General features: G+C 43.0%; 1 protein-coding gene across 1 annotated transcript in view; it reads left to right on the top strand.

Annotated features, from left to right (window-relative positions):
• Window positions 1-24366, top strand: part of hdgfl3 (HDGF like 3) — a 124719-nt gene that overhangs the window by 74973 nt on the left and 25380 nt on the right. The window contains exon 4 of the mRNA XM_078530432.1: window positions 18211-18369. Within this exon, the coding sequence (XP_078386558.1) occupies window positions 18211-18369 (159 nt within the window). The remainder of the gene's footprint in view (window positions 1-18210; window positions 18370-24366) is intronic.

Genomic DNA, 24366 nt, shown 5'->3' with positions numbered 1-24366 from the left:
TTGAGGCCAAATCTCTGAGAATTTATAGGGTCTCCAAATATTTGTCTTAAGCAGTATGGGGAGAACTTGGAAAACCATATGCCTATGCCTCGAAGGGGCAAAGAGCAGCAGTGTTGGACATGGAGTTTCAGCTCGTGTGTAGATACAGGCATCTGACCCATAGCCAGCTTAAGAATCAAAGCTCTGGGAATGGAGCAGAAGGCAAGCCCGAGGTGTCGGATTATGAAAGAGACATTTGTCGGATATGTTAGGAGCTGAGGCGTGTGATTTTTTTTCCAGTATCTACATTATGTAATGTCTTTTACATTATAAATGTTATTTTTAAAGATAAATCAGGAAACATTCCTCTAAGATTATTTCTCATGGAGCCCTCAATTTAGTTCTTTGCAAATTAGTGTCCTCAAACCCCATTCCAGAGACTTGAGCACAAAATCCAGGCTAACACTTCAGAGACAGTGCACTGTTGGCGATGCCATCTTTCAAATGAGATGTTAAAACAAGGTGTTATCTGGCCCATCAGGTGGATGGATATTGGTGTCCTGGCCAATATTAATCCCTCAACTATCATTACTCATAAACAGATTGTCTGGTCATCATCTCATTACTGTTGGTGGAACCTTGCTGTGCTCAAACTGGCTGCTGTATTCAAAAGTGACTACTCTTCAAAATACTCCACTGGCATAAGTTCATTCATGAAGCTTTTTGGAGCTGAGTTGGCATAAAGAACTTTGAGATGTCCTGAGGGTGTGAAAGGCACTATATAAATGCAAGTTTCTTTTTTTGCTGTTTTATTTAGAAAACTTCATTCATTTCAGCTCACGGAGCTAGTGAACTGTGGTCTTCTTGCCATTGAGTTGTTTGTGCCAGGGACTGAATAGCCCTTCGAACACACCAGGAATTTTGTACAAAGTCAATCTCATTTGTGTCAGGAAATTGTTTCTCCATCACTTTATCCATACACACACTGCTCAGAACTGGTAGCTAATCTCAGCCATGTAGGCATTCACAGAGCCCTGAGACTTATACGTCTCTTGTATTAAGTAAAAAGTAAGTTTGAACATCCTGACAGTTAATATGTTCCTATATTATGAAGAATCACTCCACCAATTCCACCACTTCCACTTGTGGAATCTCTGGATTAGTTCTGATTAACTATCACTTGGTGAAATCCTTATACACTTCCAGAGCATTGGTGTTTAGATTTAACAACAGCACATTGCAATACCTTTGCCAAATTGATATTAGCAGCCAGGATTCGATTTGCAGCTTCGTTCTCTGTCAGCTAACCTGGTGGGGTAGATCAGCTACCATTTAAAGACCCACCTGATTTTCATCCTATGTCGTAAACCTACCCTGTAATATTATGGACACATCCCACTAGTGAATGATGCTGCTTTGGTATGCTTCCAACTTGAATGGAGGATGCTTAATGATTATCGATAGATTACCAACCTTGTACAATGATCTCAATTCTTTGAATGATATCCTCCACGCTCTCACCAGTGCACCCTGGAACATGTGCAATTTTATTAGTAGGGAGGCATATCTTAAAGACCAGTTGTTACTTACTTTCTGTTAGTTTCAGATTGAAATTAATCATCTCCAGTCCTGTGGTTTTATACAACGTGAGAGTAGACCTAACGTCTTGATAATATTGAGGAGAACTCTACAAGGTCTTTAATTTGTTACTTACTACTGTTTACTTCTGCACAACATATTTACTCGTGCCTACTTTTTCATTAAACTTAACATCCAGCGGGAAATATAGCTACAAAACTGGAAAGAAACAATTACAAATCTCTCTGATCTTCTAACTGAGGGCCAATTCCAATGTTAAATAGAGATAATTATAAAGAAAACATTATTCATGAAGTTTTTTCACAGTAGACCTGCCAACAATACTGAAGAATGTTTTGTTGATATGTGTAATGTTCTGTTCCCATATATATTTATGGCAGTAGAATGATGCTGAGGCTGACAAGGGTTAAACTATGGGGACAGATTGCATAAATTTAGCTGTATCCTCTCAATGGTAGAACATTGAGGGGTGATTTTATCAAGGTGGTTAAACTGTTAAGATGATTTGACGAGTTTTATTTAGAGAAACTATTATTTCTGGTGGGGGAATCATGAACAAGGAGATATAATCTTAAATTTAGAGTTCAACCATTCAGGAGTGAAAATCAGGAAGCAATTCCCCACACAAAGGGAAGTTGAAAATCTGGAGCTCTCTCCCCTAAAAAGCTGTTGTCGCTAGGACGTTTGGAGCTGAGTTCACTAGATTTCACTTGGGTAAGGTTATCAAGGCCTAGGGCACAAACGTAGATAAATAGAGTTGAGCTGCAGATCAGTAAGGATCTAATTTAATAGCAGAGTGCATTCAATGGGCTGAATGGCCTTCTGTTCTTATGCACTAGTTAATCACCCATGGTACTCTATATGGTGAAGCAAGACCAAGAATAGTATTTAGTTGAAGTAGTTAGAGGGTAGGGCACATATGTAATTCATTCATCATTATCTCTGTTTATGTTAAATACTTCGATTTTATAGTATTTATTGCTAAATAACAAAGTGTATGACAGTTTAGGAAACCGTGAAGGTAGTAGGCTTGAGATTCTCTGCGGCATAAATTGAGGGGCCGGGAGACGCAAAGCTAAAGTATCACAGCACCATCTCCAGGGAAAGGGTGTAATTACAGCATGGCGAGTTTACATAGACAGTTTTCATTACAAATGTGCATTCTGCCCAGCCCGCCTCCCCACCCGGCAGCCCCCACCCCTGTTCCAGGGGGCAGTGGGCCTGCCCCCTGGAATGAAAATCTGACATGCAGGCAGCCATTTTTAAAGATACGGTTCGCAGAGCCAGGATTCTCCGTCTCTGTACACTCGACCTCGGAGCAGAAATCTGGGCACTAGTGTGTAAACACGCCCACACCCATGTACACACACACGCACATGCCCACGCACACGCCCCCGCTGAGGTCAGGTCCCCCATTTTAAATGGGGGGGGTGAAAATTTGATTTCCTCCCTGCACCATTTTGGTCTGGTGATGTATGGTTTTGGAAGCCCATTGAAAGCACTCCAGGTTTGAGAACTCATGAAGACTATGGAATGCCTGATAAGCAACCTGGAACATGCCGAAAGGCTAATTTAAAATGTTTTCACACTTTCAAATGCCATTATTAGGTGCTATATTATAATGTAGGTGTGTTTTTAATGCAGTGATTCATCATTGGGATCTGTCATTCAAAATTAAGTTGAACCTTACACTGATCAACATTGTGTGATTGCTCAGTGTTTTTCCAATGGATAAAGTACTGTAAAATGGTGAAAAATGTTTTAAAATGCTCTATCAGCCTGTGCTCTCATCTTTTGTACTATAATTTAAATAGAGCAACAGCCCTGGCTGATAAAAGAACAAAACATTTTGGCGCTTGAAAAAGATTTAACCACCTACTCTGATTCATCGATTGTCAGGCACTCTGATTTGAAATTGAAATGAGCACCTTCTGTTCTTCCCATCTCAGTGGGTACACGATTGTTTAGACAGTTATGGCTGCTTTCAATGCTTGGCTGAGTTTTGTTATGATCCAAGTTGATGTTCATACTGGACAAGTCATATCCCAGAGTGAAACCTGGCTTGATAGATCCTAACTTTTTTTTTAGAAACCGTGAAGTTAAGTTACTGACCAAATTCACAGGAGTCTGCTGATAAGCTTTTAGCACATAGAATAAAACATTTATTAAACAAGAAAAATGATCTATATTACACTAGACAAAGAGGTTGGAAAGATCTCGATACAAACACAAGAAAATGATTCAAATATTCATCGCTCCTTCACCCTAGGTATATCTTTACCGACACATACAAATTCGGAAAGATAGAATAGGTTACCATATCTATCTTATGCTCTAATACTCAGGGCATGTGAACCAACTGGTAAACTGTGGTCAGACATACCATACTCCAAAGTAAATGACAGATGGGGCCAAAGCAGGTTTTATGGATTTCTCAACAATCCACCTAAGCGTTTGTCACACCATGAACCAACCGGTCTCACTGAAATTCCGTCTTTCCCACGAGGGTTGCCAATCTCTGCATTTGAAGAACTTTCCTTAGAATTCTCTTCAAACGTTGCTCCCACTCGGATAGCTTTAACAAGGATCCACCTGCAGGGTTTCAATCACGCCTGCAGAGATTGCTTTCCACTGGATATCGGCGTACACTCAGTTTTCACCTTCCAAGCACGCTTTCAGATCTTCAGCCATGCCAAGAAGAACACTACTGCTCCAAAAGGGTACCTTTGCCCTTATGGCCCGGAGCACAGAGTCATCAACGTTCGGCTGCCCTCTCAGATCTTCAGGCTTCTCTCGAGCCCACTTTGCATCAAGTCTGCTGTAGCTCTCTCTCTCTTTAATTCAGAGCCTATTGTCCCACTCCTTTTTCTCAACTTTACTTAACAGGATCTGTTTCTGGTCCCTGTACTTGTCCCTTACCTGGGACCTTCTTCTGGGACCTGTTTCTGCCCTATTCCCTGGTTTGGGAATCTTCTTCTTTGTTTGGGACCTTCTCCCTGTCCCCCTCCTCATGTCCTGCTCCCAGGGACATCTGACCAGCAGGGTCACCTGACCTGCAGTTTCATACTGTTTCACTTTCCTTCTTTTGTGCAAGTGCACAGGGCCAGTTCCCAGCCTAAAGACATCAAAGAAATGAACTGTGCATTTGCGCAAGGCTGGTGTCCGGCAAGAAGACTTGAAAGACACCAACTGCGCATGTGCAGCCCTTTCTAAGCCGGCACAGAAGCCCCAAGGCCTGATGGGAACTGATTTTGATTTGAACTTAAGGTCAGTTTTTTTTCCCTGTTCTGTTTCATCACAGTTTCAGTGTGAATGGGTTTCAGAATGGTAGGTGTCCTATTCATCTGAGAATGACTGACAGTTTTAAGAGGTTGTAATAACAGATTGTGCCTCTGATGTGGTTTCTGATTTGTTGGCGGAGGCTAATGGGATTACAAGTTTTTTTTTGCATGGCAGAATGCGTTTTTTTTTCTCAGTATCAATGATGTTTGGAGGAGGCTTTTATTAGAAAGTGAGAGGTTTATTTCTTTCCCCAAGGAATGTAAAATATTGTCCATTGATATTGCATGGAATCTGAGGAACTGCGTATGATGGATACTGGGTGAGTGGCTCTGGAGAATACTTGGGGGGTGGTTTGGTATGGAGGGCTAATGGGGTGCCAGAGGTGGTGAGTGAGGGTATGTGAGGGGTGAGGTTTAGGGGGCCTTTGAACAGTGTTAGGTGCCGTGCCGGTGCTGCCCAGATCTGAGGTGGGCCTTCTCACCAGCCCACCTCAGTACCCGCACACACGCCGCACACACACAGTGCAAACTGCACTGTGAACCTGAACCCAGCGGGAAAAGATGAAAATCCCGGGCAAAGTCTCACATCAGTTGGGAATGCCGTTTGCAAGCCACGAAATGCCCTGACTTTGCAAAACATGCTCACAAGAGAAAAATCGCACCACTCACCAAAAGACTTCTCCCTGACTCATTTCGTTAGCTATTTGCCTGCTCTGCTCTCCTGCAGAAGTCCACCTGCTCTCTCTGGCGCTAGGGACAGTAGCCTCAGTTGCTGGGAATTGGGACAGTATGTGAATTGAGTAAATCTGGAGAAATTTCTGATTAACAGTGACTTATTAAGTCTTAGACTGGTTTACTTCGAGAAGGAATATTAGGAGCATTGGCTGTAGTCAGCACCCAGTTCATTCATACCATCTAGATACCACACTCTGATGAGTATTTGCCAGCTGTATAGTTGGGAACAAATCTCTTTGTTGTAAAAGAAAAGTTGGAATATGTGCTTAATATGCTTTATTGCATATATTAAGTACTAACATCAACATTAGGCAAATTACATGTAACATTTTTTAAAAGAAAATTAACATCTTCTATTTTCTTGGGAAATTTTTCTTTCTCTTCATTAGTTTCATATTTTGTCACTTGTGTCAGTTTTCCATTTTCATTTCACATGCAGTGTACAGCCGACAGCACATTTCCTGTTCCCATTCTTTCTTGCAGTTTCCGGAATGTTCTATCACTTATAATTCACTGTCAGCCTTTGGGTTCTGTTGCAATTAATATCTTCCTGTAAAAAATTGGCATGACTTTTTCGGGCAAAGCAAAGAGACGATTTTGATTTTAGAAACACAGGTCCAAGAGTGTAAATTCACCTAGGCCCATTTTCTGGTTCACTATTGAGGAGACCTGAGCCTGAAATGAAAGTAGGCCCTGGGTCTCATTCCAATAATTAAGGCAAGCGTCCAGAGAGGAGCTGAGCACAAATCTGTTGGCCTGCTTCTCCTCGTTGCCCTGTCAAAATTGACACCAGCTGGCAACTCAACAGTCAAATGAGACTGGGGCCCGGAACACTCCCTACTGTCTAATTCGAATGTTTGTCCCTGGGCTGCACTTGAGAGAGTGCATTGGGAGAGCAAATCAACAGAAGAAAAAAAATCAATCAGTGGTGGAACAGGACAACATGGAGGTGATTGGTTGTTCAGAAAGCCCCAAAGTGAGGAATACATAGCTGAGGGAGTTCAGGAACAGAGCGGAATAAATGTGAGCATCAGGAAGCGAGGTAAAAGAAGTATAAGTATCACAGCGTAAGAGAGGGTGCCGACTGTTGAGTTACTTTTTTTATGTAAGCCCTGATTTTCATGCCCGCTGGTGTCGGGCGTGTTCGGTGGCGTGAGTGGACAAAATGGCGCAGTCGGTTTCACGACGGCGTGAAACCAGTTTGCGATCGTCCGCTTAGCCTGCCGATGGTGGGTCATGTTTCCTGCCATCGGATGTCGGGAACCTCATTGTAATACATCAGCATATCATTATAAGGCCAGCCCGTCGGAATCATTCCCCCCACCCCCACTGTTGCATTGTCCAGCTACGTCAGTGGGAAAACACCCCAACATGTTTCACAACAGCACATAAGCGACGTGCACTTGGTGGGCTGCACTTCACTCAGGACTCCAAGGCTTGTTTGCCCACCTTGCTTCGGTCAGCACTCGCAGCCATCAGCGCCAGGCTTCACAGACAGCACCTCATCACTCTTAGGGGGGCTCACGCATAGGTCTCTATCTACCAGATCAGCCATATGTGGGTGGCTTTTCAACGGCTGAAGGGCTGGGGCTGAACTGGGGAAGGAGGGTATCCCAAGGTGTGTGGGGGGGGCACATGTTGACCTGTGCCAGTGGCCTCAAGATGGTGAGGGCTGAGGAGGCAGTCTCCAGAGGAGATAAGGCCTGATGGACATATAAGGGTATGTGTTTGAGAATGAGTGGTGATGTCCCTTGAGCTGGTAGCGAGTGAGATGCCAGTGAATGTGTGATGGGCTTGAGTGTGTGAGTTTAGAGTGATGAGGTGGTTGCCTCACCCTGGCTGCATGAATGAGATCATTCATCCACTGTTTGCATTGGATGGCCAACCTCTTCGGTGCAGCATTGGCACTGACCACTGCTGCCACTGCCTGCCATGCCGGATTGGCGATGCTGTTGCCCATCCTGTGGCCAGAGTGGTGGGTAGAGGACATCACGGTGGGCCTCCACGGCGTCCAAATGACATTCTAGTGACTCATCAAAAACCCTGGGGGCTGCAGTCTTTTTGCCTTTCGTGGACATCTTCCCTGCAGTAGTCATGGGCTGGAAGCAGTGAGATGTGTGCGCACAGCTGTACTTTAAACATGGTGCCCGGTGTGATGAAGCAGCGAGGTGATGGCGAAGTGGGCGAATGAGAGCCCACCTGCCATGGAAACGGCGGGTTTCCCGGGAATGCACTAATAATGCAGCGGGTTTGGGGTGATGCGGCGTGAAAAACTTCATTTTACCCGCCCGCTACCGCACTTAGTGCAAATCTGGGATGATTCTGACCCGACTGTTAAGTTTAGTTGGTCTAATAAACAGATGAGTGGCAGGGCACATCCTGTAATGTGGGAACTCCAGGGGGCTTCTCATATCCTGGACAACCACACTGGGCAGGCAGTGCCGTCAGCATGAAACGGCTTAAACCTTTGGAGTTTTGGAGCATGGGCGTCAGCTGGTGTCACTATGGTGCATCGGTGAGGCTGACAGCTACATGAATAGCACATTTCTTGATGTGGTCACCCCGCAGCTTAGGGGTATTCAGACAGAGAGGGGACCAGATATGTGGCAGGAGTCCACTGAGTGCACCTCGCTCTTTAGTAGCATCCCATTCTGAATACTGAGGAAAGTGATGGTTCCTCTGGGGAGTGCAGCCAGCGCCAAGTCCATGGCACCATGACTGGCCCCACTATACACCGGGGGCATGAGGTGGGCTGGGAAAGCCATAATAATTCAGAGACCTGGACTCATGCTGCAAAGGCGAGAGTTCAAATCCCACCATGGCAACTAGGGGAATTTAAATTCAATTAATAAATCTGGAATAAAATGTCAGTGTTATGATCATGAAGCTAACTGGATTATTACAAAAACCCATCTGGTTCACTAAAGGAAATCTGCCATCTTTATCTGTTCTGGCCGACATGCGACTCAAGATCCACAGTTTGCAGTTGTTGATTTACTACCCTCTGAAATAGCCCAGCACCACCATCTCAAGGGCAATTAGGCAAGGGTATAAATGCTGGCATTTAACCGGGGTTACGCAGGGAAGTAGCGTTGAGGCCACAATCAGACCAGCCATGATCTTATTGAATGACGCAGCAGGCTCCAGGGACCTCCTGCCCTACTCCTGCTTCGAATTTGTACATTCATATGAAAGGGGATTCTATAGTTGGGGGACAGACAGGCATTTCTTTGGCCACAGACATCAATCCAGGATGCTAAGGGGAGATGGTGATGTAGTGGTAATGTCACTGGGCCAGTAATCTAGAGGACCAGGCTAATAGCCTGGGGGGCATGGGTTCAAAACCCACCTGGGCAGCTGGTGGGATTGAAAAATTAAATTTAAAAAAATCTGGAATAGAAGGCTAGTCTCAGTATGGTGACCATGCAATGTTATTGATTGTTGTAAAAACACAAGGAGTAAAAGGGACAGTGCAGCACGGATACAAAGTTGGCTGAGTGAGAGTAGTTGTGAACAATTGTTTTTCAGATTGGAGGACAGTAGATAGTGAGGTTTCCCAGGAGTCGGTATTAGGACCATTGTTTCTTTTCTCTATATTAATGACCTAGACTTGGGTGTACAGAGCACAATTCCAAAATTTATATACAGCACAATACTTGGAATTATCATGAACTGTAAGGAGGATAGTGATAGACATAGACAGGCTGGTGAAATGGGCGGACACATATATTTAATGCAGATAAGTGTGAAGTGATACATTTTAGTAACAAAAACAAGGAAAGGAAAAGCAATACAAAGTAAAGGGTATAATTCTTAAGGCGTTACAGGACCAGGGGTATATATGCACAAATCAATGAAAGAATAAATAATAAAAAAATCATTGAAGATGACAAGGCAGGTTGAAAAAGCGATTAATAAAACATCCGGGATTCTGGGTTTCATAACTAGAGGCCTAGGGCCATATTTTGCTTTGTGTTCATGAAAACCCAACCTGTGCACTTTTGTGCCTTCCAAAATACACACCCAACCCATGTGCGGCTTTGCCCAGTATTTTCACACAGGGGTCAGGTTCGTAGTGTAATTTGCGAGATGAGGCGGAGTGCATGAGGAGTGTAGGTATGGAGGTGGGCCGGTCAGAAAGGCCCCCTCGGTTCCCCAACACAGCAGCCCAGCTCCCAGCATCATTTAAAGGCCCCCTGAACCTGACCCCTCAACCGTCCCTCCCCCAGCGCCCCACACCACACAGCGTGAACGCTGATCACCCATGCCACCTCATTTCTCGAGTACCAGGTCATTGCCACTCGCTGTGTAGAAAATTTCTTCCTCACACCCCCTCCCGGAATCTTTAACACATATTTCTAAAATCTTATCCACCACAGATTTTTTTTACATTCATTTTTACGCGATGTGGGCGCCGCTGGCTGGGCCAGCATTTATTGCCCATCCCTAATTCCCCTTGCGAAATTGGTGGTGAGCTGCCTTCTTGAACCGCTGCAGTCCATGTGGTGTAGGTACACCCACAGTGCTGTTAGGGAGGGAGCTCTAGGATTTTGACCCAGCGACAGTGAAGGAACAACAATATATTTCCAAGTCAGGATGGTGAGTGGCTTGGAGGGGAATTTCCAAGTGGTGGTGTTCCCATCTATCTGCTGCCCTTGTCCTTCTAGGTGGTAGTGGTTGTGGATTTGGAAGGTGCTGCCTAAGGAGCCTTGGTGAGTTTCTGCAGTGCATCTTGTAGATGGTACACACTGTTGCTACTGTTTGTCGACAGTGGAGGGAGTGGAAGTTTGTGGAAGGGGTGCCAATCAAGCGGGCTGCTTTGTCCTGGATGGTGTCAAGCTTCTTGAGTGTTGTTGGAGCTGCACTCATCCAGGCAAGTGGAGAGTATTCCATCACACTCCTGATTTGTGTCTTGTAGATTGCGGACAGGCTTTGGGGAGTCAGGAGGTAAATTACTTGCCACAGGATTCCAGCCTCTGACCTGCTGCTGTAGCCACAGTATTTATATGGCTAGTCCAGCTCAGTTTCTGGTCAATGGTAACCCCCCATTGTGTTGATTGTGGGGGATTCAGTGATGATAATGTCATTGAATGTCAAGAGGCAATGGTGGGATTCTCTCTTGTTGGGAATGGTCATTGCCTGGCCCTCGAGTGGCACGAATTTTACTTGCCACTTGTCAGCCCAAGACGGGATATTGCCCAGGTCTTGCTGCATTTGGATATGGACTGTTTCAGTATCTGAGGAGTCGTGAATGGTGCTGAACATTGTGCAATCATCAGCGAACATCCCCACTACTGATCTTATGATGAAAGGAAGGTCATTGATGAAGCAGCTGAAGATGTTTGGGCCTAGGACCTGGATGTTAAAGTATAGTTATAGAAATGTCCTTTAGAAATGGCCTACAGTTAATAGAAATGTCCTTACACCCTTTCTTGAACCGTCCCTATCTATTGAACATTAGCCACTCTCCAATTCTCTGGCACCTCTCCCTTGGAGCGCTTGGAAGTTTATGGCAAGCACTTCGGTTATCACCAGTCCCACCTCCCTTAGCAACCTTGGATGCAAACCATCCAGATCAGGTGTCTTACCCACTCTAAGCATTGCCAGCACATCCTGCCTATCAAGTTTCATTCCATCCATTACCTCTACTATCGCTGCTTTCGCCAATATATTGTCAGCATCCACTTCCTTAGTAATCACCAAGACAAAAGTTTTCATTAAGTATTCTCGCCTTACCCTGCCCTTCCCAGCATTTATCTCCTCCTTCATTCCTAGTAATCCCCACATCACCCCTTACTATCCGGTTACTATTTACATACTGGTAGAAGATTTTTGTGTTACCTTTTATGTTTACAGCATTCTATTCTCATTGTTTTTTTCTAGTCTTGTTTTCCTCTTCACTTCCTCTCTTGACTTTTTGTACTTGGTCTAGTTCTCACTTGAACAATTCACCTGACATGCATCATGCACCCTCTCTTTTGTTTCATCATATTCTCCATGTTAATTTTAATGGATGGAAAATCATGGGATGTGTACCTGTGAATTTTTGCGTCATTCACTGCTTACACACTCTCTGCTGGGAATGTGTTTCTGTAAAATTGACTCTTTAAAGTAGTCTCAACATTATTATTTACTATTTTCTGGTTCTACTCCTCACATTTTCTCCTAATTTCAAAGACTAATCTTTCAACTGCATCAACTAGAACCAAAACATAAATATGGTTATTTTTGGCCATGGCTTTTGTTGCAATGTCAATGATAACTCAACAGTGATCATTTCCAGGTGACTATCAATTGTGGAACTCTACATCTAGCAAACCTTAATCCCCTGCTTCACATATATTAGACCCAGTCACTCCTTATCTCTAATAACATTGCATGAGCTTTGACTGTGCAATTTAGTTACCCCAATATTCCTATTTCATCCCTAGTTTATTGTAATTCCAGTGAATGTCACAGCCTCTTTAATTTATCTGCTGAGTTTACTTTGAGCTTGTGATCAATGCCACAAGCTATAATAATAAAGGCTTGGTGGATAGATTTAGTCGTTTGGTAGTACAGAACTTGAGTATTGCTGTAAAATGAGACATATTGAAGCTTTTTGTCGTGCAGTCATCAGGAAACTTCGCAAGAATACTGATATAAAGGAAAAACAACAATTTATATCGTATGAGAAGAGAATGCTGATTGGTTGGCAAGTGGACTCTGATTGATAGAGGTGTTGCCATGGTCACTATCACCGGTGCATTTTCCATGGCAATGCCTCCACCAATCAGACTCCACTTGCCAACCAATCAGCACTCACTCCTCATACAGTATAAATTGTTGTTTGCCCCTTATATTGGTATTCTTCCAAAATATCCTGATGAGTGCAAGACAAAAAGCTTCGACATTTCTTTTTTTCAGCAATACTCAATTTCTCAGAGAATCGAGGGATAAGGGGAGTAGATGGGAAGATGGAGTTGAGGCAGAGGATCAGCCATGACCATACTAAATGGCGGAGCAGGCTCAAGGGGCCATATGGTCCACTCCTGCTCCTATTTCATATGTTCATCAGCTGATTACTTTCTTACCCTTTTGCTAATTTTCAGTCAGATTAATTCTACCGCTGCTGGAGCTCCACTGTCAGTGGTTGTTAAACTATCCCTTACCAACCATTTCCCAATTCTACAGGCTGTAACTTCAAGCAACATTCAACACTCTTCGCTCCATTATGTCCATCTCCTGGTCACGGTCTTGTTTCAATGACACCAATAATGTCAATAGCATTCTTAGCTACTAATTTCTGCACTTCATCCCTAATGCTCCTTGATATTCACAGAATCTGAATTTATCCTTCATGCTTTTTTATCTCCACTTGATAATATTTGCATTTACCCCGATCAACATTTTCCTCTCATTAATGAATATTTGTGAATTGCTGTGACCCCACTTGGAGAGGGGTGAAATTACTTGCCTATTCTCCCACTCCAGGTTTGACGGTAACAGGGTTTTTAGTGAATTTAGGGAGGATGTGCTTTGCAAATTCTGTTGGAGTCCCACTATTTACGCTTTCAGATTGTAAAGAATTAGTCAGATGGGTTTTCTCAGGTTAAACAAAAAACAAGACAAGTTTATTGAAACTATTTCCTGAATTTAAAAAAAAGACTAGGTGAATCGGAACCACTATTCATACATCACACACGTTCTCTGGGCCCACAGACACACATCACTACAGATGGCAGAGTAAGAGGATCGGCTTTTTTTACAGTTCGTGAAAAAAAACAAAGGAGTAGACGGTTAGCTGTTCCTTGGCTGGTCTCGATGCGGTGATTTCACATTGAGGCCGTTTTGTTCAGTTGTCTTCCTGATTGTGGTTGAATAGAGCAGATTTCCACATTTTGCTCCCAAAAGATCTTGGTTGGCAGTAGATTTCACAGGATGGTTACTTTGCAAACCTGCGCAAAATACTTCCGAGAGAGACAGAGAGGGCAAACAGCTTCAGCAGCCTGTTTCGGTATAGCGTTACCTTTTGATCTCTCTCTCTCCTGCTTGGTAAGCAGTCCTTTAAAGTACCCTTGCTGGTTGTATATTCCAGAGGAGTTCTATTAGTCCATGTCTGCTTTAGTTATAGCCCAGGTGCCACCAAAAGTCAATGGACTTTTGACCAGCTCTCCAAATTATCCATTCCTGCCTGCAGTGGGATCCATCTCAGGTAGGACCAGAAGACCCTGGCTGTAGTTTCAGAGCAGGTAATTGCATTTTGATGTCTCGCCTCAGAAACAATTGAAAAGTCTCAGAATGGAGTAAAACCAGCAGGGGATGGGGTCTTTCACGTTCTCCGGGGGCGGGGGGGTTGAGTGTCTTTTTTTACCATCCCACTTGTTGGAATGCAAGCTGTATATTGTAGCCGTCTGGACAGTTTCCATTGTCTTCAGAGGATTCCAGTGTTTTTAAAATACGACCAGAAAAACAAAATTGGAAATTATATTTTTTAAACAAACACATCCTTGCACCAGAATCTATCTTGATGAAAGTATTCTTCCAAATTCCAAATGTCATTTTTCACCAAAAGCTTGTCCCCCTGTCGGGTTCTGCCTAGCCCATTGTTCCTAAATAAGTTTTGATTATCTATTAAGACAGTTCTTTCCTATTAACAGTGTTTCAGTAACCATTGATTGTGGTCAGATATTCCACTCATCCTTTCCATACCCTCAAATAAAGCTGCGAGATGTCACCAAGTTATTACGATGTGGAATTCATTGCCTGAAAGGGCAGTGGAAGCAGTTTCAGTAAAAACTTTCAAAGGGGAATTGGGTGAATAGGTAATTGAAAAGGTAAAAAAAGGGAAGGCTAATGAGGCAGACCAAGGCATAGATACGGTAGCTTAGGGGTTATGTTACTGGACTAGCAATCCAGAGGCCTGGGCCGGCAGACATGCATTCAAATCCCACCACAGCAAGTGAGGAATCTAAATTTAGCAAACTAAATAAATCAGAATTAAAAAGCTGGTCTCAGGAATGGTGACCATGTAACTACCAGATTTTTATATGAAAAAAAAACATCTGGTTCACTAATGCCCAAAGGGAAGAAAATCCACTGTATTTTCCTGGTCTGGCCATATGTGACTCCACGCCCAACCAATCTTAACTGCTCTCAGAAATGGCCTAGCAAGCTATGCAGTTGTCAAGAAGGCAGCTCACCACCACCTTCTCAAGGTCAACTGTGGGTGGGCAATAACTGCTGGCCTTGCATGCAACTCCCTCACCCCATGAATGAACAATAAAACAAGTTAGAAACAAGTTAGGAAGCTCTTTCAACAAGCTGGCACAGGCATGATGGGCTGAATTGTCTTCCGTGCTGTATCATTCAATGATTCTACATGTGCACCCTTTGGTTTAAAGATATCCCACTATATTTTTATATTATTTCCTAAATTTCTCCTGCCTCTTGTTGATTCTATCATTTGTCATACCAACACTAGTGGACCTCCTCCCCCTGGATATCTCATCAGTTCTAATTTATCTATCCTATGGGTGAACAACTTGCAATTCCTGAATTGCATGAGGGTTTCTTGTTGCTGAAGTTGGTCTCTTTGGAGGTATCTGATATCACCAGCTGTTAGCATGAACTATAATGTCTTTGTTCTAGTCTCAGCTTTTGCGGTCCAGACCAGAGTGTTCAGACCCTACAACCACTGAAGTATCAACAGTGAGGGCCGGGGGGTGGTGTTTGAATAGCTTAGTTACTTTCAGAGAGAGGTGATGGGAACATAGTACAGAATGACAAGTTTACATGGCCTAACTAAATAGTTTGCAACTATTAGAGGTAGCATGAGGAAGATCATTTTATGCAACGAGTGGTTAGGATTTGGAATGCACTGTCAGATAGGGAGGTGGATACAGATTCCATTGAGCTTTCTAAAGGGAATTAGATAAATACTTGAAGCAGTAATATGAGGAAAGGGTGGTGGAGTGAGACTAGCTAGATTGTTCTTTGAAAGAGCTGGCACAGGCTGATGGGCTGGATGGCCTTTTCTAGACTTCTTGGACATCTGAAGGGCTGCATCCTTTTCCCTGTATATTAAGTGTAAAATGCCAATTTCAGAAATAGTTTCAGCTCCCAATGAAATGAACTGTAATTGAAACAGACTTTGCACATTTCATTTGAGAAGAAGCAGAGGTTGAATAGCTTGCAAGCTAAACATGGCCTTTAGGCAGCCTTTTGCACGCTGGCATTTGGTACTGCTTGCTTCCATTTTATGCCTTAGCCTCATAGAAACCCCAACATGAAAAATTATTTTGAGACTTGCCCTGGGGTACATAAGGACAATAGGCCAAATGACCTCCTTCTGTGCTGTGGTCAGTATGGTTATAAGCAGTGTAATTGTGGTTAATTTCCTAAGTACATGAATTGAGGTTGTATTTGGCATGTTTGCAGGAATGCACATTACTCCATGCATACTGTATTACACCATGCATGCCTACATACTGTAGCGAATGCACAACTGATCAGCACTTGGAACAGCACCGTTGAACCTTTGTTAGTCATCTTTATGACATGTAACGTTATGTGACACATTTTGGATTGTTCCTGCTGTACATATTTGGGCATTCACAACGCTAACTGAGTTTGAAGAAAAGTCCTGTTGCGAGAAGAGGTTCCTACTGAACTTGCTGGATTTCATGAAGTAATGGCAAAGTGCCTCCAATGGGTCAGAAGGGCAACCAAAAACCTGACGTGAAGACAAAGGAACTGAAAATCAGGAGAGATGAGAGAGGTGACTGATTCTGTGTCACCCATTCTACACTCTCACCCACCCCAGAGGTTTAAGCACAAAGAGCAATGATGGTTACATTAGATATCAGAAATATGCATCCATTAGAACAGGACTCAGGAACACAAGAAATTGGAGCAGGAGCAGACCATATGGCCCATCTAGCCTGCTCCGCCATTCAACACTATCATGGGTTTCAACTCTACTTTCCCACCCGTTCCCCATATCTCTAGATTCCCTGAGAGACCAAGAATCTGTCTATCCCAGCCTTAAACGTATTCAACGATGGAGCATCCACAACCCTCTGGAGTAGAGAATTCCAAAGATTCACAACCCTTTGAGTGAAGTGATTTCTCCTCAAAAGTTCAATTTTTCATTGCAATAATATGAACCAAAACTAGTTATTTCAGTATTTAATTTTTAAAAATTATTTGTTGTAACCTTCTAACAAGTAATAGTATATTAATATAGCAGTTTCTACCATAAAATCTTTTGAATTAAAATTGTTTGAATTGGAAATATTTTTCTATTCTTTAACACTTTGCATTTACCACCTGTTCTCTCCATCATCAATCGTTTTCCTCAATAAGCGAAGCAGTATTGACTTCTACGTACTTTACTTGTCAAATTTCAATAACTATATTCAGAGCGTCTCTTAGAGACCTCACTCAATCCACTGTCTAGTTGCTGTCAGTTATGAAAAGGAAAAAGCACCATTTTGCTATACCAAGAATGTAATATTATTGGGCCAAGCAACACAAGATCTGATTGGACCATTAGTGTGTCAGTCACCTTGAAATAGAAATAAAGTATCCAGAAAATACAGGACACGGTGATTGGAGATCATCAGAGTCAATCCTTGAACTGGCAGTCTTAAAGGAACAAACTTCAGTCATGTGTGAACATTTTGAAAATATAGATAAATGTTAGTTGGTAAATTCAGAATAATAGTTTGGTAAAGCAGATTGAGCTACAGATTTTAACATAGTAACTTTTTGTTAGATTTTACCTGGACAGTTAGAAAACTCAACAAATAAGGGGTAAATATAATTCATGCTGGCATAACTCTAGGCTGGCACTCCAGTGCAGTACTGAGGGAGTGCTGCACTCTCAGTGACACGCTCTTTGAGAAGAGAAATTAAACTGAGGGCCGATGTATCCTCTTGGGTGAATGTAAAAGACTCTATGACACTATTCAAAGAAGAGGGGGCGACATCCACAATACCCTGGTCAACATTTACCCCACAACCTGCATCACCAAAAACAAATTATTTAGCCATTATCTCATTGTTGTTTGTGAGATCTTACTGTCCATACATCGGCTGCATATTCCCTACCTCACAACAGTGACTACACTTCAAAAGTGCTCCATTGACTGTAAAGCGCTTTGGCGCATCCCGAGGTTGTGAAAGGCGCTATATAAATGTAAGTCTTTCCTTATATTTTCTAAATGCATTTTCACAACATTTCCCCTTTATTCATTGATGTGTATGCACATGTAATCAGATTTATCAAAAAATTACTTTAAATTCTAATTAACCTCATAAGAATATCTCCTGTCAATATGGGGTTGCTTTTTGAGGCAGTGCCTCTCTCTATTGAAACATGAGTTCATTTTTATTCTTTACCACAGGTTCTTTAAGGTGCAAAAGTCAACTTAGGACATTTTCTTTAGAAAGAGTTTACAGTTTTACTTTTGGAAGAAATTGGAATAGATCCATCGGTTTGAAAGGACTGAGACCCAATGTAGGTTTTGAATTACAAATTCAGCCTGTAACAGTTGGCTGGGGTTCTTTTTGGATATGTTCACTTTGGTACAGCGTGTCATGTTTTCACAATCCTGCTATGTTTTTGTTTCAGGCAATACAGCAACAGAGCTCTTCAGAGACAGAAGGAGAAGGAGGGAATACAGCAGATGCCAGTAGTGAAGGCGAAGGGGGTGAAATAATAGATGAGGAGGGAAAAGCTAAAAGCAGAAATGAAAAAGCAGGCTCCAAGCGAAAAAAAGCTACTTTTAAGGTAAAGGAATAGCATCTTTCCATGTAATCTAGGTATACTGTATAATGTACCTTTTCAATGTTGTTTTAGGTTAAAGCCGTTCTCTTAAGATTATTTCTTGTTTGGAAGAAAATTATGTGGAATTAATCTTCTAAAATTGATCTTAGTCAGAATATTTAATGTGGAGTAAACTGAAATGATTTTGTACACAAATGTTTTGATCTTAAGTTTAGTTGGGCTTATCAGACCTGCAGTCTGGATAGTATCAGTTCATCAATATACCGCAGCAAACAAAGTAAATCAGTTATCTTTAGAAATTTGTATCAGTAATTTACATTTGTCTTCATTGATTCTCTTCAGACGTTGTCTGGACCACTGTGTATACGGTAATTCCCCCACATCTTATTTAAGATTCCAAGTCGCTTCCAAAGAAACACTGTCATTCCAATGTCTTCTGAACCGACTTGTAGGGCTTCCCTATTCTGCATTCCACCATTGAAGGTCTTCCTGTGAGAATGTGCTGGTGGCAACATTGTGTCTTTAGATACCTTTAGTGAGTGTCCATGGTGTTTCTCATGGTGGGTCAGTCGATGCATTGTGTTATCAAGCCATTGGAGCGATTAGACAGCTGAAGGCACAGCTGCTAAGGCTAGGGTAACAGTGGTCGAAACAGAATGGTAAAGCTCTGATATGGCGTGGTAAGACTGTTGGTGGCTGGTGAAAAGCAGAAAGTGCAGTCTGCAAAGCACTACACTAAACCAACATCTTCAGGGACTGCACGTCCTCTGGGAACTCATTCCAATGAAGGAAATGGGCGCCAGGTGTACACTCAGTTACAGGCCAGACAGAAGAACGTTGATTTTATTCGGGTAACAGGACAGGATTTTGATCCAGGCACTCCCTGAGAAAGAATGGTAAGGTTATGAATCAATGTAGAAGCTGCATGTTAGAAGCTGTGACTGCAATATGGTACTTTTCACATTTAGTAACAGGTTCTGTTCACTTTGAATGAGTTTATGTTACTCTCTGTACCATGGCTGCCCAACCTGCCCAAACAGCAGTTTGGTCTCCTGCTGTCTGTCTTAGAGTGAGCTTGGAAGAGGACAGCACTGTGGACCTGTGACAGGGCCAACCATGTTTGGAACAGCCGTGGATCCCGAAAAGCTACCCGTGCAAGCGAGAACCTGACCTGCTAAGTGGGTCCCGGCTTATTCCCCTAACCTTACACTGCACTCTTATCAGAGTTACGGGGGGAATGGCCTATAAAGCCTGTGCATTTTCAGGGACCTCGGCTACAGTTTACAAAGTAGAAAAACTTGAGCATTTTGTTTCATTTTACAACGCCAATAACTTACAATTATCTTGTGCCTTTAACCTCGGGAAATATCTCAAGGTGCTTCACTGGCATGTAATATCCTGACGCCTACTACCCCTTTTCTACCAGTCTACAATAATTAGCACTCGTTACCCATAGAATTACCCAGAGATAGCTGTGCAGCCTGAACTGACACTCATACCAGATATAACACATGATATCATTCATGGGAATTGGCTGCCTTGGTACTTTGCTCCTAATCAAATACCTTGTACAGGCAGCAGCCAGGGACATTGCTTCGACCTCCCAGGTGATTGCATCCCACTCCTATTGACTCACTAGGCTGTCAGCTTTTTCACAAATCCACAGGACTCTGAAGTAGCTCTTGTGTAGAGCAGGTCCATCTACCCTCCACTTGCTGCAATCAGCGCACTCTGATATAATGAGCGTTGTTTATAATATTCACAACGTCTCTAGGGGCTAAAACAGGTTATTCCTCAAGGTCAAACTCAAAGATAATCTATGAGTAAAGCTGCGTGTTCCCGTAAACATGAAAGTTCAAGGAGGGGTGGCAGGCCAATGTGAAACTAATGCTGCATGGATTGTGCCCGCCTCAACGGCTGGAATAATGTGTTTCCACAGCCTAAAGCAATCTTGTGCCAGAGAAAGGGTTTTTATTTTATTCATTCTTGGAATGTGAGCTTCACTGACATGGCTGCCATTTATTTCCTCCCTCTGTTTGCTCTTGAACAGCTGCAGTTGTGTGGTGAAGGTAACTCCACAACGTTGTTAGATTAGAGAGTTTCAGGATTTTGACTCAGTGATGAAGGAACGGCGATATATTTCCTGGTCAGGATGGTGTGTGACTTGGAGGGGAGCCTGCTGGGGGTAGTGTTCTCATGCATCTGCTGCCCTCATGTTCTGGGTGGTAGAGGTCACAGGTTTGGAAGGAGCCTCAGTGAGTTGCCGCAGTGCATCTTGTAGATGGTGCATTCTGCTGCCATTGTATGTTGGTGGTGAATGCTTAAGATGGCGGATGGGGTGCCAATCAAGCGGGCTGCTTTGTCCTGGATGGCGTTGAGTTTCTTGAGTGTTGTTGAAGCTGCACTCATTCAGGCAAGTGGGGAGTATTGCATCTCACCCCTGACTTGTGCCTTGTAGATGGTGGGGAGGATTTGAGGAGTCAAGAGGGTCATGAAGACTCGAAACGTTGACTGATTTCTTCTCCACCGATGCTGCCAGACCTGCTGAGTTTTTCCAGGTAATTCTGTTTTTGTTTTGGATTTCCAGCATCCGCAGTAGCTTTTAGCTTTTTGTTTTAGTCAAGAGATGATTACTCACTGCAGAATTCCTGGATAAGCTTCAGAAAAGCTTGGCTGTTTTGACAATTTTGTTGGGTTCTTTATTTCCACCTTTTACTGCCAGTGCATGGTGTCACATTCATTAGCATAGGTCAAGACAGTATTTTTCAGTGGGTAAATTGAAGTGATTTTCGTGAACAATTTCTGCTGGTAGAAAATTATAATGCTTCATATGCAGTGTTCAGCATTGAGTAATACTGAACTATGTATAGCCTGAAGTGTCATGCATGTGAGCATCCAAAAATAGCCCACCAAATGTTTCTGCGTAGCTTTCACAGTTCATTAGCATTTATATTAACATTAACATTTGTGCCACACAAGTGCCAAACAATAGCCTTCTCCATCAACACAGAATCTAACCATCTCCCCTTGACATTCAATGATATTACCATCACAGAATCCCTTACGATCACCATCCTACGGCTACCATTGATTGGAAACTGAACTTGACTAGCCACATAAATACTGTGGCTACAAGAGCAGGCCAGGGGCTGGAAATGCTGTGGCGAGTAACTTACCTTCTGACTCTCCAAAGCCTGTCCACCATCTACAAGGCACAAGTCAGGAGTACGATGGAATACTATGATGGAGAGCAGACAAAAAGAGGACCTAGAGGTAGTCAGCAGCACCTAGAAGAGCTATCCAATCCAATCCAGTCTGTGACTCCAGAGCAGAGCAGCCACATACTGAGAGATAGCAAACTGTGACATAACAGGATAACAGATAAGTGGTTGATTGGTGAACATTTTGCTCGTTTATCTTCAAAGCTCGTGTAATGTATTAATAATTGTAAGGTTTTATTAGTTGTAGTAAGGTCATTAGCAGTAGTAAAGGTTATTGAGAGTAACAATGTTTATTAATTAGAAAATAATTAAGAAAAATTAATTAATTAACAATAAAAATGGCAGATCAGTTGATGTGTTGCAACTGCAGAATGTGGGTTCTCCTGGCTAACAGGGTGATCCAGGGAAAACATGTCTGCACTAAGTGCCTGCAGCTTGAGGAGCTTCAACTCAGAGTCATTGAGCTGGAGGCCGAGCTGCAGACACTGCAATGCATCAGGGAGGGGGAATGTTACCTGGACACTGCGTACCAGGAGGCAGTCACGCCCCTTAAGATAGGATCTTCTGATTTGGGTGTGACTCTGAGTGAGGCAGTATGAAGACACAGAAGGTAGAAGTGGAGGAGCTTCAGCCTTTGCAATTGCCCAACAAGTTTGAGGTTCTTGTAGCCTATATAGATGAAAGTGGTGGCTGCAGGGTGGAAGAGCAAACTGACCATGGCACCATGGTACAGGAAGTCATTTAAGCGACAGAATTTAATAGGAATGTAGTGGTAGCTGGGGACAGTATAGTCAGGTGGATAGACACAGTTCTCTGCAGCCATGAGCGGGAGTCCCAATGGCTCTGTTGCCTGCCTGGTGCCAGGGTTCGGGAGATCTGCTCTGGGCTGGAGAGAAACTGCATTGGGAGGGGGAGGATCCAGTGGTCATGGTCCATGTAGGTACCACGACGTAGGTAGAACTAGGAAAGAGGTTCTGCTGAGGCAGTATGAGCAGCTAGGGGGCTAAATTAAAAATCAGAACCTCAAGGGTAATAATCTCTGGATTACTACCTGAGCCATGAACAAATTGGAGTAAGGAAAATCAGATTCCAGAGTTACATGCGAGGCTCAAAAATTGGTGTGGGAAAAATGGGTTTCGGTTCATGGGGTACCAGCGCCAGTACTGGGGAAAGTGGAAGCTCTTAACATTGGGACAGTCTTTCAACTGAATGATGCCGGGATGAGTGTTCTGCTGAGTCACTTACCTAGAGCAGCAAAAATGGCTTTAAACTACATAGCGGGGATCAAGGGATCAAGTTTGGGAAGATGTAATAAATAGAGAAGACAAAGCAAGAGAGCAAGTTTGGAATAACTCAAAGGTTATGGGGAGAAGGCAGGAGAATGAGGTTGAGAAACTTATCAGCCATGATTGAATGGCGGAGCAGACTCGATGGGCCAAATGGCCTAATTTCTGCTCCTCTGTCTTATGGTCTTATAAGGGAAATGATGAACAGAGTGTGGTAGGAAGGAACAGCGTGTATAAACCTAAGAATGCACCAGCAGATGAAGCTGGAGGTTACAAATCTAGCAAAAAGACAGGACTAAAGGCTCTGTATCTGAATGTAGATGGCATTCATAACAAAACTGATGTATTGACAGCACAAATATGTAAGATTTGATAGCCATTACAGAGATATGGCTGCAGGATGACAAAGACTGGGATCTGAATATTCACCGGTACGTGACATTTAGGAAGCTATGAAAAGATGGAGGGGTAGCCTTGTTAATTAAGGATGACATTGGAACCGTGAACAGAGGTTACCTTAGTTCTGGAGATCGAGATGTAGAATCAGTTTGGTTAGAGATGAGAAATTGTAAAGGTAAGAAGTCACTTGATGGGAGTGGTTTATAGGCCCCATAAAGGTAGCCACACTGTAGGACGGGGTATACAGGAAGAAATAATGGGGGCTTGTGAGAAAGGTACAGCGATAATCATGGGTGATTTTAATCTACGTATAAACTGGGCGGGTCAGATTGGCAAAGGTAGCCTGGATGATGAGTTCATAGAGTGCTTTTGGAAAAGTTCCTTAGAACAGCATGTTCTAACACCAACCGGAGAGCAGGTTCTATCAAATCTGGTAATATGCAATGGGACAGGGTTAATTAATGACCTTATAGTGAAGGTGCCCCTAGGTATCAGCGCTCATAATATCATTGAATTTCACATTCAGTTTGAGGGAGAGAGGGGTGGATCTAAGACTAGTGTTTTAAACTTAAATAAGGGCAATTAGGAGGGCATGAAGGCAGAACTGCGTAAAGTGAACTGGGAAATTACGTTATGGGATAGGTCAGGAGAGAAGCAGAGGCAGATATTTCAGGGTACTCAGAAAAGATATATTCCAATGAGAAAGAGAAACACACCATCTGTGGTTAACTAAAGAAGTTAAAGATGGTATCAAATTGAAAGAAAAGGCATATAATTCTGCAAAGGTGAGTGGCAGGTCAGAAGATTGGACAGAATATAAATAATAGCAAAGAATGACTAATAGATTAATATGGAGAAGGTATGAGAGAAAGCAGATAGTAAGTGTTTCTACAGGTATTTTTGAAAAGGAAAAGTGTAAGTGTTGGTCTTCTGGAGTGAGAATGGGGAATTAATAATGGAGAATAAGGAAATGGCAGATGAATTGAACAGATATTTTGCAACTGTCTTCACTGCAGAGTAAGCTTGTCCAATCTGCAGCTCGCAGGCCATAGTCTGCATCCGGTCCATGGTGCGCCTCCATGTGGCCCCTGGAG

Source organism: Cetorhinus maximus, chromosome 26 (genome assembly GCF_964194155.1).
Source record: "Cetorhinus maximus chromosome 26, sCetMax3.hap1.1, whole genome shotgun sequence".
Lineage (NCBI taxonomy): Eukaryota > Metazoa > Chordata > Chondrichthyes > Lamniformes > Cetorhinidae > Cetorhinus > Cetorhinus maximus.
The sequence above is the reverse complement of the archived record's forward strand: the minus strand, read 5'-3'. Positions and strand labels throughout refer to the sequence as shown.